We start from the raw sequence: 18,605 nt of genomic DNA, 5'->3' as shown, positions 1-18,605 counted from the left end.
AATCTTTAGGGAATTTCTAACATAAATAAATGCACATATACACCAAAAAAAAACATAAAAATATCCCTAAAAAAGGGAGTAGAGAACAAACCATAAGCATAAACATAAGTTGTCCTCCAAAAATAAATATTGTCCAACCTGAAACTCGACCACGCAATATTATTTCACCATTAAAAAACAAAACCCATATCAAAATATGATTAAAAACCCATAAATAGTCTTCAAGGTAAACTTAATTCACATACCGATCCAATGCGTAGAATTGTCTTTAATTATCGAGTTAACCATCTACTCTCCTGAGATTAAAACCAAATTCAAATTTCAAAATTTTTAGAAAACATTAAATGGATGAGGAGACAAAATTTACAAAGTGGAGAAGAACACTTAGATCACAAATTAAAAAAATTAAAAAAAAAGGATGGAAATCTGAATCAGAACCTTTTCATCTCCTTTCAGCTAAAAACGACAAACAAAAAACCGATCAAAGCCCTTAAACTGAAGAATTTCACCAGAAAAGGAAAAAGAAAGAAAAAGATTGGACCTTGGAGCGTTTGGACTTGAAGATAGTTGATGAAGAGGAGGAGGTTGAAAGAAGAGACCGTTCAGAAGAAGCCCTCGTTTCCACCATGGTCGTCACTTTCTTGAGCTTTCTCTACCCTGCGTTTTGTTTCGAGGGAGAGAGAGAGAGAGAGAGAGAGAGAGAGAGAGAGAGAGAGAGAGTAGGAATTGGGATGGAGAGACGAAGGGGATTTCAATGGGTTGAGAGAGGGGAAGGGGCAGAGACCGGCAAAGAGATGGGGGTGGGGTGGTTTTCCAAAAAAAATACACAGAGAGAGAGGGGGAGGGAGAGAGAATGTGTAACGTGGGTAGTTTGGGCCTAGGACAACGTGGGAGTATAGTGGTGTGTTGCATAACTGTGAAACGTTGGTTGGTTATTCATTTTATTTTTTTCATTGTTCACAAACATAGATTACTGTTCATTTTAACTTTCTTGTTGTTCTCCTTTAGTAATAAAGAAGTAGATATATATATATATTATAGATTTATCCTCATTTCATATATTAATTGTCCTGATTTAAAATAGATAATATTTTACTTCTCCAAATGGGTAATAATATAAGAATCATTTGTAGAGAATGTTTTTCCATCATGGCTCGTTCTCTTTCTCTCTTTCATCAAGATGGGTCAAATTCTTCACGTTATATTCATAATGGGCTGGGCTTCATTTTGGACTCAAATTTCAAATATCAGACAACTTATTTATTACGAAAACAACCCGTAAACCCCTAGTCCTTCCATTCTTTGAGGTTTAGAATTCAATGCAGTTTCTTTATAATTTTTCCCAATCTTTTATATGCTACCTAAAAGCAGTATGTAGCTTTAAATTTCAAAAATCATCAAAACCTTGCGTATACAATAAGTCATGAAATAGGCCCACCAATATCAATGTCGAACAGCACCGGACACCAAATCGTTCCCTTCTCCATGGTGTTTGTTTCAGATTTTTTTTGGTATATAGGGTGGATTATAAATTTTATGATAAAAAAGTGATTTTTTTTAGTCTATGGATTTCATAATCCTTATTTAATTAAAAATAATTTTTAAGATATTGAATACCTAAATAATAAAAAACTAATATATTATAACATTTGTGAAATCCCCAGGGAATTTAGACTATATTTCAAATTCTAAAATTTATAATGCTACAATTTGAGTTTGAAACAAACAAAATACAAATTATAGAATTATATATATCTTAAAATATTGATGAAACAAACAATATTTTAGAAATCCCAACTCATATTAAAAAATATATGAATTTCAAATGCCATAATGAAATCCGTATACTAAAATTATAGGATTTGACACTAACACCCCCCTAAACGCCCCAAAATTTCCTATTCAGGCTTCTCCTGCTAAACTCCAAACTACAACCAATAAAAATCAACCTCGTAGCAGTTCAGGTTAAGACCGTACCATACCCCTCCACCCACCAACGGTTAGACAAGACAGGCTGTCTTGGAAATAGATCGAAACCGAAGGGCATTTCCGACCGACGAAGACGAAGAGAACCATCTACCTATTTTTATTTATTTATTATATAATTCTATTATTTATTTATTCTTCATTCTAATTAATTTTTCGATCGCAAACGATCTCGGCTCCCTATTACCCTCTCGCTCTCTCGTCTCCCCCCATTAAAAGTTTCTCTTTTGAGAGGAGGATCAAACCCCTTCATTCCTCCTCTCAAACCCTAGCTTTTCAAATCCAATGGCCTCCGATGGCGTCCTCGATAAGAACGCCATCTTCAAGAAGCTCAGATCTCGGTCCGAGAACAAGGTAATCGATCTCTTCCCCAATTCACCGAGATCTTATCTGATGAATTCAGATCTGAGAGATCTGATCTGATGAATTCAGATCTGAGAGGTTATGATCGTGGAATTTTTTTTTTTTTTGGAATTTAGATGTGCTTCGATTGCAACGCGAGGAATCCGACGTGGGCTTCGGTAACGTACGGGATCTTTCTCTGTATTGATTGCTCGGCGGTACATCGGAGCCTCGGCGTTCATGTTAGCTTTGTGAGGTGTGGATTCTGATCTCTATTGTATTAGCTTTAATTCTTGCAAGGAAAGTGGGATGTAGCATTGGAGTAATTGAGTGTTAATCTATGGTTTTGGTAGGACATGTGAGGGATATCCATTTTGGTTAGATTTTTTTTTTCTTGTGACAGTTTAGAAACATGAAAACCTAACATCGAAATGGTCTGATTGCAATTAATGGAAATTGGGAAATTTTCTGCTAACATTCATGTAATTGGGTGTTAGAGACCTAGGGTTGGTAAGCACATGTTAGTTAGGCTGGTAAGCACATGTGTGCTTCTTTTCCCATGGATCAAATCATCTTACATTTGTTGGAGGTTATACGGGAACCCTAGAAAATAGATAATGTCATGAGACATCTAGTTGCTCAACCTGCCTATGAAAATCTCATGAGTGAAGGGAAAGGTAAGAGGAGATGCGAGCTACATGATTTCTTGATGGAAAACAAACGAAAGTAAGAGAAGGAAGATCAAGACTAATGTTTTAAAAGCAGATGCGTAGCCTGCCTAGGCTTAGGCGGTACCTAGGTCGTCAGCCTAGGTCTTGAGAGTGCCTAATGTAGCATGTGTTGCTCACGCAAACTACACACTTGGGTCTTGGTTGTGATTTCTCTCGTTGCAGTCTCTACGTCCAACCCCCTCCGAACTTCTCTAACCTCGTTCACTAATTATGAACATCTCCTTCACCTCCTTTGACTTTCAGAAAACCTCCTCCACCACCACATAAACCAAAAGAAAGAAATTCGCTTGGATGCGTAGGCGTTAGGTGCTAGGCAAAGAAATTCGCTTGGATGCGTAGGCGTTAGGTGCTAGTTCGATGCCTAGCGGTGCCTAGCACTTTTTATAACATTAACATTTATTATCAATTACTATAACTTAAAAAATATAAAAAATAGGAAATCGCTCAATGGCTCGCCGAGGTGCTAGAGTCTAGGCGTTGGGTCCGACGCCTAGGTTGCCTAGTATTTTTCTGTGATTTTGATCGGGAATGTTTTGTAATTCTAATGTTACATAAGTGCCAAGCGCCCAGCGTGACACTCAAATCACCTCATAGTCGTTTTGTTAATTATGATTAATTGATAATAAATACATTAAATTCATAAATAATGTAGAAAAAATTAGGAGAAAGTATAACATTCATAGATTCATAATACTCATCCAGAGATCTATAAGTACTAAATACCAACACATGATATTCCAAATTTAGAATTCTAAGTCTCCAAATATCGAAAAAAGACATTGTATCTCATAATTAATATTCTAATGTAGTGCATCTAATCTAATCTAATTAGTGCTCCTCCTTTGCGAGATTGTTATCCTCCTGGAGTTGACTGGGATCAAAGATGTGGTTGCTTGGCCTAGCGTGGTAGATTGATGTGTTCTAGTTTTTTTGCTAGTGGAAGTCTTTTGGGTATTGGTACTTGAGAGAGTTTATTTTGTTAATATGTGTGGTGAGCTTTATTTTGTAGGAGTTTTTATGGATGAGAGTTACTGGTTTCGTTGGGGAGATGGTGATGAACTTGATGTTTTATGCAACTAAACTTGTGTAGTTATATTATTAGAGTTAGGGAGAAAACTATTTGTTGTAACGTTCACTTTTTTGAGGTAGTTATATGTGTCCAAGGTTGCTGATAGTGGATTGCGTAACATCGCTGCAAGGTACCGCTAAGGCTATTTGCGCCTATAGCGGTAAAATAGCGGCAAATAGTGCATAGTAGCGGTCAAATATAAATATATTTATATTATTATATATTCTAAAAAATAAGAAAAATTATAAAAAAATCTAAAAAATTCTACAAAGGCATATTTGATAATTTATGAAGATGCTAAGCATAAAATAGATGTGTAACAATTGCATAATATTAACAAAGTACTATAAAGAATAAAAAACGTACATGTTTATCAAAAAGACCGTTATTTGGCCCAATCCTTCAACTTTCAACTCTAATATAAATATCCTCAACAATAAAAAAACATTGATTAGTAACATCATTATTATACTAACTACTAGAAACTTGACATAAAAAATAAAATCTTCAAGTATAGATAAATAAGCAGAGCAAGATAATGTCATGATAAATAATAACAGTCTATAGATACTAAACAAGCAATAAAGATCAAACTCCTAGGCATTTCCAAACTCCAAACTCAAAAGTCTAAATAAAAGCAAATTAAAAGCCAGAAGTCTCAAAAGCAAAGTGATTAAAGTCTGAAATTGAGCAATGACTCATCATCACCGGAATGGAATGGAGATTTGTCGAGGTGGTTGAGGTGGAGATTTGCTGCTCGAGGGCTCCTGCTGGACTATTGGAGGGTTGTAGCTGCTAGAGGATTGCTGCTGGAGTTTCGAAGACTCGAGAGAGGACATGCTGGAGAACTGTTGCCGGCTGCTGCTGAAACTGGAGGAGAAGCTTGCTGCTGAAGGAGAAGCTTACCACTAAAGGAGAAGTTTGCCGGAGGAGGAGCTCTTAAAGGTCACTATCGGCACTAGGGTTCTTTAAGAGGAGAGACAAGGCGTTGACAGAAAGAGTCGAGGTCGAGAGAAATAGATTGGACTAGGGTTTAAAGTGCATTCGGGTCGGGTCCCTCAACTTAAACCCGCTATTTTAAAATACCGCTTAAAAGTGCTTTTAACCGCTAATAGCGCTTTTTAACCACTATACGCGCTTCTCGCCGCGATTACGATAGTAGTAGGTTCTTGTCTTCTCCTCATTTCTTATGCTTGAATTTTTCGTTGAACTTCAAATGAACAAGGTCCTCTAATTTCTTCGACTCTAATTTGTTCCTCTCTTTTTATGAATTTTCAAAAAAGAAAAGAATAAATTTATAAGCTCAGTTGGGAAGAACTTAATCTTATTAGTAACTTTAGATATTAGCTTACCCCTCGAATGTGCTCTGGTCCCTCACTCCAAATATATAGCTACAACAACGAAGCAATAAGGAATTGAAACACATTTGAGGGGTAACTAGTATTTAAAAGTATCAGTAAGATGAAGTTCTTTCTGATTGAACATACTAATTTGTTCACTTCCTTTCAAGATCCACAAAAAGAACTGGCATACATGAAGTTCTATGCAAAACTAAAGTAGAAAAAGAGGAAAGGTGAAGACAAGAACTTGCCAACATTAGTCTATTGTAGTAAGCCACAAACATGGATCTTAGAAGGGGTTACCTCAATGGCGAGAAAGAGATTTATTGTTGTTCGGGCCTTGGAGGATGATGAGGTCATATCCGGAGCAAACGTGACTATGGCGAACCAAAGGAGTAATAAACTAGCGGGGCCTTTAGGTGGATCTACTTCTAGGATCGCTGTCAAAGAAGATCTTATTGACTCCGATGATGATGTGATCGATGAGGAGGATTGCATGGATTCCAAGGAGGTTAGCGATGTGCAAAGGAGGAGGATGAAGGTCATATATGCAATATATATTGGACTATTAGTTTTGAGATACATTGCCCTTTTGCTGATATTTGTGACTCAAACCTCTAAATTTGGAATAGTTGTGTATCTTGTGTTGCTACTTAGTGATTTTGTATTTGATTGAGTCTATAAAAATGTTATGTATTTTTCTACAGTTTTTTATGAATTTAATGTATCTATCAGCAATTCGTAATAATAATTGGGGGTGGAAATGCACAAATGATTAATAAACAAATTGATTATTATTCGTCTAGTTATTTGGTCATATTCGATTTGATAGTTCATTTTACAGTAAACGAATATTTTTTAGTGTTCGATTTATAAACGAATAGAATTTAAACAGAGGTATATTCGATTCAGTTGATAAACAATATCCGTTTATGTTTTACATTATATTCCTGTAAAGATAATTGATCATAAATTATCTATCCTATAAAGTTGCACTTGAGATATTTATAATGTCCACATCTATAATAACAAAATATCTATTTGAAATAAATTATAATTTCAATTTAGATTATATTCGTAAGTTAATTTAAATGTAGATTATTATTTGCTTTCGTTAAAATATATTGATATAGATTAAAAATAATAGAGAATGATTAAACGTTAAAACAAGTTTGCTAGTCTATAATAAAATGTTTTTTTTAACTTTTACATTAGCATATTACATTATACTAATATATTATGTTATATCATATTATAAATATTACTATTAATATTTTTAAGTATGTTAATAACTTATAAATTTATAAATTTGTTAGCAGTGATGTATCATAAGTAGTTAAGCAAAAATGTAAAAAAGACATAAAACAAAAATTGATCAAATAGGATGAAATTCAAGACCTAAGGTTAAAGAGCCAAGTGTCTCAACCAAGTGTGCTAACAAATACTCGCGAGTATATTGACAATTTGAATTTGAACGCCCTTTCACAATTCGACACGAATTCAAATTCGTTGGAGCAAACCAAATTTGAATTCATATACCATGTTATTTGCTTCGATTCAATTGTTTTCCTCCCCTAATAATAATCAACAAGAAAAAAAACCCGTCTAGGCGCCTGCTTAAGAGTCCATCGTTATGTAACATTGATTAGAAGATTGTTGTTCCTATACCTTCTTTACTCTGTGTCTTATCTCAGAAGAATGTTTTTAGCTTTTAACTTAGTTTTTTTTCTGGAAACCACCTTAAAAATAGGGTCATTTAACAAAAATCACCTTTCATATTTAGTTTATTCGTAAACCACCTTTGAAATGGGGGTTTCTCTTCCAATCAACCATCTCCTAGTCAATATTTCAGTAAAAACAAAAAATAAGCTTACAAAATACATGTTTAAAGTACATACCTTGTATCCTAACTAGGTCTAAATATTAATAAAATAAGTCACGTGTCTTGTGAGTTTTTAAAGGTATTTTTGGGTTTTCGTAAAAATTTTAACTGGGAGGTGGTTGATTGGGAAAAAAAACTTACGTCAAAGATGGTTTTTGTAGAAATTGAAAATGAAAAATGGTTTCTGTATAATGCCCTTATTTTTCTGGTGGTTTCTAGGAAAAACCTCTATAACTTAATATAGTAGCTTCTGATGCACAATGTGCTCTACTACATGCTAAGCATTAAATTTTGCTTATACCCTTATGTAAATGTTTATGTATTTCTTTTTCGGGTTAAACGGTTAAAGATGCTTCCGTCTAGAAGGGAATTTATATTAAGTCGGTGGCTGATAGCTACCAAAAATGATTTTGGTCAATCTCCTTGTTAGGACTTTTGGCAGGTTAGTGATTTCATTTTGGTGATGATTATGGCCATTTGGAAGTAGGGGAGTGCATGTTATAAGTGATTTTTCTGATCCACTCTGTAGTTATTTTAATTCTTTATTTTTTTCCTTTTTTAAAATTAGTATCAGCCTTTAATGTATTTCGGTGTGCATTATGTTTTTTTTTTGAAATATACATGCAATGTTACATTAAACGCTGAGCACTTTTAGCCGTTGGACTTGGCGCCCAGCGCTTAGTCGCCTAGACGGGCGCCTAAGCAGTTTCTGGGCGTTTTTTTTTTTTTAATTGTGATACTTGAAGATAAATACATATATATGTATACTCAATCAAAAATGCATAAATACTAAAATACCAACACTATTAACTAAATTGCTTGGTTTGCCAATTACAATAGTTCTTTGTATGTTTATACTTCTCAACTCAAATTATAAGTTCATCTCAACAGTAAAAAACTCATTCTCAACTCAAATTACTGTTAACTTATAAGTTATTGTTAAGTTTAAAAGCGTGCTTGGATTTTAATGGGGTTAAGGGAAGTTAATGGAAACTAGGTAAGAGAAGAGAAAGGAAGGGAAGGGAGTTCCCTTTCCCTTGGTTACCCCCCAATTTGGGGGTTAACAAATTTTATACTATTAAGGGGTGAACTAAGGAAAACTAGGGTGAATAACTTTACCTCCTAAATATTCCCAAACAAGGTGAATGGTTCCCCTAACTTCCCTTCTCCCTTATTCCCCTCGATCCAAGCAAGCCCCAAGTTAACAATAAACTTAAACTTAAGTTTACTGTTAACTAAAATATTGTTAACTTAAGTTTACTGTTTACTTGAACTTAAGTTTACCATTAACAAAAAACTTAATATTAGCTTAAACTTAAACTTAAACTTAAGTTTACTGTTAGCTTAAACTTAAGTTTAACTTAAACTTAAACTTAATTACCATTAACAAAAAACTTAAACTTAAGTTTAACTTAAACTTAAACTTAAGTTTACTGTTAACTTACACTTCTTAAGTTTAAGTTACTGTTGTTAACTAAACTTACACTTCTTAAGTTTAAGTTACTGTTGTTAACTAACTTAAATAGATATTTAAGAAGTATTCTTTATCTTGTTAGTAGTTACAGAGATCGGGGGAGCTCGGCAATGTTACGGAAGGCGCTAGGCAGACTAGGCGTTTGAGCGAGCGCGTAGCGCCTAGATCCCTGGGCGTACGCCCAGATGTTTGACTATTTTTAAATTATTTAATTATAATAATTGATAAAAATATGTATTAAATTTATATAAATTTTTAAAAAAAGATAGCAATCTTAGTTCCACAATAAATCATGCATACTTAGATACTAAATAGCCAAAATAATAATTAACAATGCTAGAGCCTAAGATGTTTTCTTTTTTTATTTTTAATTATAATAATTGATAGTGAATGTCAATGTTATAGAAAGCTTAGATGCCAGACTGGTGTCTAGGCGGATTTCTTTTTTTATTTAAGTGATGGTCGATGAGGTTTTGCTGAAGGTCGGAGGAGATAGTGGAGGTGTTCATATTTGGAGGTTAATGGAGTTTGGAGGAAATGTAGGCTACAACACCTAAAATCACAACCAAGACCTACTGGGTGCAATCCACGTAAACAGACAATGCTCCCCTTAAACGCTCGTAAAATCTAGATGGGCAGCCTAAATACCGCCTAGGTGCTAGTTAGGCGGCCTAGGTACCGCCTAGGCCTAGACGTACGCCTAAGCGGACTAGGTGGAGGTTTTTTAAAACAGTGTATACATGTATAACTTAGGTGAAACCATATAATTAGAACTATGGTATATGACATATGTTGTTAACTTTTGAAATATGTCTATAACATGCATGTTCAAGTGTTGATTCTTTTAGTCAATATGACAGATAAATGGTCATTAAGAACAGCAATGTCAGTGGCATTTTTCCTCTTAAGAGATGTCTGTATATACAAAATTATGCTGAACCAGGGTAACACCTGAAAAAAATTAGCACAGCCTACAAGGCTACAAAAAAATCACTTTTCATATAAGAAGAGCTATTATCTTTTGAAAAATGTTATACGATACAGTGAATACACATGTTAATTATTTTAGTTGACATGCATATTAATAATGACTCTTTGCAAATATTAAGAAGGACAACAATGATGTTTTACATGTTTTTTTCTTAATTTCATCTGTATACAGAAATTATGTTGAACCGTGAGAAATCCTGAAAACAGTAAGCAGTGTCTCTACAACACTACAGTGAAAGCTGCACATGTTTTTCTAAATATCTGGACATAAGGAACCATGTTGACCCATGACAAGCTCTGAAATCTGCTGAATTAGTGAAAGCTGCTTCATTACTGAAGTTGCTGTAGTGTCTTGGGTACTATGAAGCATTAGTTTTATAAAGCAAGCCCTTGATCCTGTTAACCATTTAACGAAGGTTTCAGGTTACCTACTAAAGCAATGCAGCTAGGGAAGCTTTATGTTTCTAGAGTTAGCATAATCTAGTGCCATTTGTTGTAGCTCTCTGGAAGCTTCAGTAATATATCTCTAAGCTGCTTCACCTGTGATTTTTAGGTCCACAAATTTAGACTCCTGGTCTCCAGAGCAGTTAAAGATGATGGCTTTTGGGGGAAACAACCGTGCACAGGTTTTTTTCAAGCAACATGGATGGACTGATGGTGGTAAAATTGAGGCAAAATACACATCTAGAGCTGCTGAGTTATATAGGCAGATACTGTCTAAGGAAGTTGCTAAAAGCTTGGCAGACGAAGTCATCCTTCCTTCATCTCCTGTTGCTGCATCTCAGACATCTGAAGTAGGCCTTCCCGAGCTTAAGCTTCCAGAAACACCAAAAGAAAAAGAGAAGCATGAAACTCCGGAAGTAACTCGTTCACCTAAAGCTCCTATTCATTCAGCAGTCATGGCAAAGAAGCCAATTGGGGCTAAGAAGGCTGGAGGTAGATCCGGAGGCCTTGGCGTACGGAAACTTATGACAAAGGTTAATGACTGCACTTGAAAGTTGTGGGATATTATCTAATGAATGTTATTGCTTGAAATTCATGTTTCTATTTGTTGAGCTGCATATTTGACTTGAGAATGTTGGTTCCTGTAAAGAAACATCACAAAAAGATTTAACTGCTACTTCTTGCATAGGGCATGAGATTTTTGCAACATTCACCTGCACCTTGCTATCCCAAGAACATTGATTGATTTTTTCTGTTAAGGTAAAATGAATTCTTATTGATATTACGGTTTGCATTTATATTTGCAGCCAAGTGAGAGTCTTTATGATCAGAAGCCTGAGGAACCAGCACCAGCTGTTACATCCTTGGCTACTCCTAGTCCATCAACAAAAGGATCATCTTTTTCTTCTCGATTTGAGTATGTAGAGCCAGGTACTGGGACTGTCTCTGGAGGTTCTCAAGTTACTGGCCATGTGGCACCCCCAAAATCTTCGAACTTCTTTGCTGACTTTGGAATGGATAGTGGGTTCCAGAAAAAAACTAACTCTACTTCATCAAAAGTGCAGGTGCAATTTGATATTTTTTGCCTCAAGTTTTTGTTATGTTGAACTTTTTTTTCCCTGTTGAAAACAAACTTGACAGCATGCAAGCATGCTGTTGATATATCAGTTAGATTGATATTGGTGAACCATGAACTATTATCATTGGTCCATGATTGGTTTATAGCTTCAAGAGTTACTTTTCATCTTCCAATGAACAAAATGCTGGTGTGCTCCATTCATAACACATCCTAGTTTCCTGTTGCTGGTCTTACTCTCGTGTGATATCTAAATGTTAGTCTACTTGGTTTGCTTCCTTTCTAGGTAAAGCCACTTGAACAGGTGACTTACTTTACTAGGATATCAGTTAGTCATATTATCTTCCTGCTATTCTACATATATACCAATTAGCTTCTGTACCCATCCTTTTGGCTTTGAACGAACCAAAAACTTGGGTACAAAATAACCTATATGTTGTTGTACTTGTAGGCCTTATGGTCATACATGTATTACTTCTGTTAGCATGGTTCAATTGGAGTATGCAAGGGAGGCCACCATCTTGAATTGCCGTCTGGTTCCTGAAACAATAGTTTCTAGAATAAATACCAAATAAGTTTTGCGAACTGTTGGACTACATGACAGAAACAAGAAACTCGTTCTAGTGGTCTAGTTGATACAGAAATCACAATTTGGGTTGAAACAAGCAAGTAGTTCATGTGCTATTGATTGGTTAGATTAATCGGTCAGCCTTCTTTGAACTATATGACCAAACTTATTAATTTATGTAGAACATTGCAGTTGAACTAATAGTCAGGTAAATAGGAAATATGCAACTTGAATCATCAATGGGGATATTAATGCTGTCTCATTGGTTGATTCCAATGTCATTTTTGCCTTTTTTTTTCCTTTTATGAGGATGCTTACCCACCAATATTCCTGCAGCATTTGATGCACTTGCACCTGAAACTGTAATATTTTATATGCTGGGGACATTCTCTCAGCAAATGTATTTTTGGTATCCACATACAACTGCTAACCATAATCATGGATCTGAATTCTTCTCCCCTTTTGCATTATTGGCACTGCTTTTGCTCCCGTCCAAACTACAAAAGTATTATTTTCATCAAGATTGTTGGAGAATTAGCTAGATTGTATAGCTATCGGTTCTGTTATTATTATCAACAACAGAGCCTTGATACTCAGTTGTTGGGGTCGGATACATGCATGTTGTTCTTCAATTAGGTTCTATTAAAGGCTGTTTCTTTCGTTAACCTTTACTATATTCTTCTTAATTGTTTCCAACCATGTTCTCTTAGGGTAGTCTCTAGTCCTCCTTGTCCCTTTTGCATCATCGCTTGCCCTTTCTGGTGCCTTTAACAGTCTCCATTGCACTAAACCTTCTCACTAGATTCTCTCATTTTATTTTCCACAAGAGAAACCTCTAACCTCCTGTGATTTCACCCATTTCTTATCTTGTACCTTTGTGCATATGCACGTCTAACATAATATTCTCATTTCTGCTACACTCTTTTTTTTCACATTTTGTTTCTTGCATGCGAATCCTTGATATGGGGTTTTGATTCATTTGTTTTCATGGTTATACAATCCCGAAAACATTGAACTACAAACCAGTACATGATTTCTGTCATTGTGTACACGTACATGAATAAAATGACTATCTGCGCACAGGATGTGATGTCAAATCTCATAGTTTGATGCAGTAGGATAACAGTGTTAGACCCTAGAGGGGGGGTGATTAGGGTCTTATGCTAATCTAATCTGATTATATGCCAATTAAAATTAATTAACAAGTTATCCTAACAAGTATGAAATACCACAAGATATATGAGCTAGGATAAACAATGTGAACAACAAGATATATCCTAATAATGAGATATAGGCAATGTATGTGCAAGGATATATAAACAATACAAGGGTAGATAATCTAAACAAGATAGTGGATGATATAGTAATGAGCAATGCACAATGACGATATAAGATATGAACATAAATAAAAGTGAACGCCAAAACACACTCAAACACAATCAAGTGATCACGGAGTTCGGACCTTCCGTCCTACGTCTCCGCTCCCCACTCCCGGGAAGAAATCCACTATCAACCGGGTTTTCTACGTTCATCCGAGTAACGTTTACACCTCACACTCGGTTTTCTAGCTAACCGAAAACTTTACAATCAACACACTATTATAATCCCACTTTACACCCACTAAGTGTTGGACCTAGCCGTGTCTCCCTCAAGTGCTCGGTTATAACCTCTCCCTAGGCTCGTCAACCGACGCCACTCCTCTTGGGACGATCCCCGACTCTCACCACACACTCCTCACTCGGTGTACAAGTGTATTACAAAGTGAATCTCACAATAAGCATAATATGACAAATGATTGTTCTTAACTATGGATGAGAACACAATGAAAGCACAACTCAAAGTTACAATCTCTCACCACCCAACTATACTATGTATGTAAATACTAAAAGCTCAATGTGGGTGTGTAACAATGAGTAATATAAAAACAAATCTAAACTTAATATAAAACTAGCTTTAATAGAAATGATAATTAACAAATAATTATAAGTAAAAGCTAGAGTTGAGTTTAGGAAAACTTCTCTAGATTAAGATGGAGAGATGGAGATTTGAGGCCCAAACAATAAGATAATCTCCTCCACTTGTGAAAGCTAAAACTGCTTTAAACCAAACCCTTAAACAAGCTTAAACAAGCTTAAATTCTTTTTAAAAACCTTGTTTAAAAACTTCTTGGCTTACCTTGAAAGAGAGCAGCAATAGGGTATTTATACCCACTCTAACTCTCAGTCAAAATCCTTAACAAAAGACAAAACAGTCCCAGCAAACAGGTCAAAAAATAACCGTTGAAAAAAGCAACGGATCTATTGTCGGTCGACCGGAAATTCTGTCGGTCGACCGATGGAGCGCAAAAACACGAAAACCAGCTCTGGACAATCGTCAGTCGACCGGTGCAGTCGACCGATGGTGCTTTCGGTCGACCGGACCGGTCGACCGACCAACTCTCTGTCGCCCAGTGATGAAAGATCAAATGATCGGTCGACCGGTGCGGTCGACCGAAAACAGATATGACAGGTTCTGAAAAAAGTTTGATGTTTTGACCTAAACCAACTTTTAAAACTTTACAAAATGATTTTATAGACTTGAAGAAAGATGTAAACTATTGTTATGAAGTCTATAAACAATGAATGTAGTATTTTATCAAAATACACGTATAATGCACTAAAACATGATTTTATTGAACTAACTAAAATTGATATTGATGAAATCATATATATGCATATAAGTATGAAACAAAGATATGTTTTCTAATTATATTCAATTGTTTCATAGTAAAACTAGAAAACTATCAAACCAAAACATATATGTATATATATAACTATGTATATATATAACTAAATTGTTTCATAGTAAAACTATCAAACCAAAAACCAAACCGTGTATGTGTGTATATGATTGAGCTTAAAGTACTAACACACATAATATAACACCTAAACTAAAGTTACCCAAGCAATGATCTTGATCTTCATTGTAGGTCAACTTGGTACACGTTACGGATGAAGCTAAACTTGGATCTTGAACTTGAATTGTACGATGCTTCACTCCACAATTCCGCCAATCTCCTCTTGAAATGATCGTGTAGGCTTAATCCATCCAACCTCCAACAACGTTGTTTGTCTACAATACATAGGAAAACACAAACACTAGACAAACAACATTAGTAGTAAATTGTTTGTAAATCATCATCAAAACAAGAAGGCCAACAAACAGTTCCATATAAGGAACTTTAGTGGAAATGGAAGTACTTTACATATCTAACGTTTTCTGTTAAGTACACATTATCATCATTTAAACTCATCAGTAAGTAATGGAGTAGGACCATCAACTTCTTTTTATTTATCATTAAGTGACCTGGTCTCACTATGATAAAGGATTGAGTCTGCGAATTTATGACATATCCCAGTTCTTTATTAAAGAATATAGACAACTAATAAGCGACAAGTATTTGTTTCAGGCATTAACTAGTTCAAAGATCTAAATCTCTGCGGTTGTAGGAGAGAAATGTATTTTGCTCTACTCTTGCATGATTCTATGACTAGTTGGGGTACATGGAACTGCTTCCCTGCAGGTATACTAGTTTAGCGTCTTGGCGAGGGTTTTAGGTTTTAATATGTAGCAAAACTTTGGTCAATCGTTTGTTGACACAGACAAAGGAATTGAAATTGTGAAACCTGTAGCCAGTGGTATTTAAAACTCTGTTCTGTCCTACCATGTTTAAGTAGGAAACTTGGCCTATAGTTGACACATCTATCATTCTATCCCTGTAGCTCGAGCATATTGTTTATCTTATGGATGACCTGCAGTTGATCAATTCCTTGGATGCCTGTTAAATGTTTGTTTTTAAGAAAATTATCCCTGGTGATTCCTTGGTATTGCTCTTAGCATTATCTTACTTTTAAAACTCGACAGAATAATAGAAGATTCTTGAATTCTAGTCCAATACCTCTGAAACAATCAATGATCTGATTTGGAAGGTTTCGCGTTTTGCTTCTGAGTCCATTATATTTATTTGTTGATAGTGAATTGATAATTCATTGTGGTCTGCACTTTTGATATAATAAGATGGAACATCTTAGTTCAAGTATCATTTTATATACAAATGTCCAAGTCCAACTAGATAAACTTAAAGGTCTCATTTACCTGATGTCATGCTCCTAGGATTTTTCTGTTGGAAGGATTACTGGAAGGCTGCGTGCTGGATGGAGAGCAAACCGTCTTCTTACCTGCCAAACAAGATGCCGTTGGGATCTAGATTTGGAGAACTTGGAAGTGGATCATTGATTAGGATGGTGATTTAGTCTAAGTTTTTAGTATCTGAATTGGCGAATTGGATTAAAAATTTGCCATTTCTCAAGATGTGATCACGAGTTAGGGATGCCTGATGGAAGCAGTGCAAACAGTTGGTTACCTGAACACCAAACAGTTCAGGCGCTTCTGGGTTAAAAAGTTGCCATTTAATTTTGGCTTTTAGCACTTTCTGGAATGGGCAGATTAGATTACAGGGTTGTCATTTTCTTGGGTGTCAATTGGTTGATCTGAACTGGTAGAATTGGACGAGAAGGTGCCAAAAGGTGAAAGCTTAGTCCAATATGTTTCTTAATTTCATAAGTCAGGCTGACCAGATTATGAACTAACTGGTCAGGGCATCCAAAATATTCTCCCTTTGTGCCACCTTGAGACTCTGGAGTCTGGATGGGCAAAAAACAAAAATCACATTCATCTTTACACACAGCTGTAGCACCACATAACTCTGTAGCTGAATATTAAAGCCTGGGTGAGGGCAGCTATTGAGAGTTTGAAGAGCTCGGAAAGCCCTAATGTAGAGACTCATTGTGATTAAAAATGGCAAGGGAGAATGGACAAAAATAATAATGTTTGGTCATGTATTAGAGGTATCATTGGAATGAAGTTTAAGTAATAAAATTAGAACATAATTCAAATCCAATGGCCATGATGGAGCATTTTGGCAGAACAGGCAGACCAAGGTTGCCTGATATGGCTTTTTAATAGGCATATTAAGATATTAAATGGTGTGTAAATCTCAAATCTTGGTATCGTGAAAATGCTAAAACCTAAATATGGTAGATGTTATAGAAATGCTAACTACTGCAAACATGGGAAATTGGAATACTACTTGACATGTGCCCCTCGAACATCACCCCACATAGCAGTCACATGTTCTGTAGTATATTAAGCGTCACTGTTGATACATCTAGGTTAATGCTAGATTATGGTGATAAGTCTTTCTGTTTTTGAGTCTTGAATTTATTTGGTTATGAATATGACATTCAGTTTATGCCAATGTAGTATCATGCCTAAAATTTTGTTCTTTCAGATCCAGGAAACTAATGAAGCCAGACAGAAATTTTCAAATGCCAAATCAATTTCATCTGCACAATTCTTTGGCGATCAGGTTAAGCCTGGGGATAGGGATGCTCAAATCTCATTGCAAAAGTATTCGGTATGTTCTTGTACCTTTTACAAATACAAAATAACCCATGTTATGGTTAGTTTAATGGAAATTTCATCTTGATAACATCAATTTCTTTCCTTTTTGGTGTAGATTAGTAAAGGGCATTTATTTTTTAATGATTGTCTGCGCTCATGCATATGTAATCATATAATTATATTGTGTAGGTTTCGCTGTTGCGTGAATTAAGATGTTATTCCCTTACCACTGTCATTATCTTGACATTTTATCCTTGGAATTGTAAATTCGGATACTGTTGTAACTTCTGCTGATGTTTAATCATAGGGCTCATCATCCATTTCAAGTGCGGATCTGTTTGGTAATGGCATGGATGATTCTAGTCTTGATCTATCTGCATCTGACCTTATCAACAAAATCTCCTTCCAGGTATTTGCGGTGTTCACTTTTTGGCCCTCTCTTTTTTCTCCCTTTTACCTTTCACGTTGAATGCCTTATATAATTTTTTGAAGAGACTGTCATTTGAACAAGGTTTAATTGCGTATAGACCCCTTGTTGTTATGGTTGCAGATAGCCCTCCTGAGTTATTATTTTTTTAATTTGCCTTTCTATTTTACCATAAGAGAAAGAGAAATTGTTTTTTGACAAATAGGCCGGTTGAGGGTAAAAGAGTCAAAATTCTCACTAAGAGGGTCTATCTGCAAACTGCAGAGTGTCTGTCCACAATTAGGCGATAGTATGCATGTGTTGTTATCACTTATCTGTTATTAAACCTTTGAACAGTCGTGAGCTGTAATAAGCAAATATTGATTTGCCCTGTTGGCTATCATTCACAGGCATCACAGGATATATCCTCCCTCAAGAACATCGCTGGAGAGACCGGGAAGAAGTTGACTTCCATAGCTTCCACTCTCCTCAATGACTTCCAAGATAGAATCCTCTAAAGTGTGTTTCTTACCGGCTTCATGTTCGAAAACGAGCTACTCTGCTTGTTATAGGGCAGGATTATTGATCGACTTCTTGAGAGGTTGTTTGTCTATTGCGTTAATTTAATTTGTTGAAAGTTTTGCTCAAGGGGTGCGTAAGTTAGGATTGTTTGCAGTTGTATGAGCCAAATTCGTTACAGTGTTACAGAAAGTCATGTATGTTGCCTATAAATAATATTTTTCTAGTCTTTTTCTTTATTAAATGTTAATTTGTATTTGTGGACCTGGAAAATTTGCTCTATATGACAGGGTAGTACCCCTTTTGTGTTTTGTGAGCAGTGTGGGAGCAGCAATCA

The 18,605-nt window shown here is 35.5% G+C and overlaps 1 protein-coding gene across 1 annotated transcript; it reads left to right on the top strand.

The window, feature by feature from the left end:
* On the top strand, nucleotides 2,131-18,587 carry LOC109825268 (probable ADP-ribosylation factor GTPase-activating protein AGD8). The gene is made up of 7 exons (XM_020392086.1): nucleotides 2,131-2,340; nucleotides 2,466-2,584; nucleotides 10,368-10,791; nucleotides 11,065-11,322; nucleotides 17,231-17,356; nucleotides 17,651-17,752; nucleotides 18,160-18,587. Exons 1-7 carry the CDS (start codon nucleotides 2,272-2,274, stop codon nucleotides 18,265-18,267), a joined length of 1,206 nt encoding a protein of 401 aa, XP_020247675.1. The 5' UTR covers nucleotides 2,131-2,271; the 3' UTR covers nucleotides 18,268-18,587.

The sequence above is a fragment of the Asparagus officinalis genome, chromosome 10 (genome assembly GCF_001876935.1).
Source record: "Asparagus officinalis chromosome 10, Aspof.V1, whole genome shotgun sequence".
Taxonomy (NCBI): Eukaryota; Viridiplantae; Streptophyta; class Magnoliopsida; order Asparagales; family Asparagaceae; genus Asparagus; species Asparagus officinalis.
Note: the sequence above shows the minus strand (reverse complement) of the source record. Positions and strands in the feature narration are given on the sequence as shown.

Bases quoted from the DNA above. Each gene is read 5' to 3' on its own strand.
- LOC109825268 (XM_020392086.1), top strand. From the start codon at position 2,272: ATGGCCTCCGATGGCGTCCTCGATAAGAACGCCATCTTCAAGAAGCTC. The intron at 2,341-2,465 runs GTAATCGATCTC...TTTGGAATTTAG, and splicing joins GATCTCGGTCCGAGAACAAG to ATGTGCTTCGATTGCAACGC. The intron at 10,792-11,064 runs GTTAATGACTGC...TTATATTTGCAG, and splicing joins TACGGAAACTTATGACAAAG to CCAAGTGAGAGTCTTTATGA.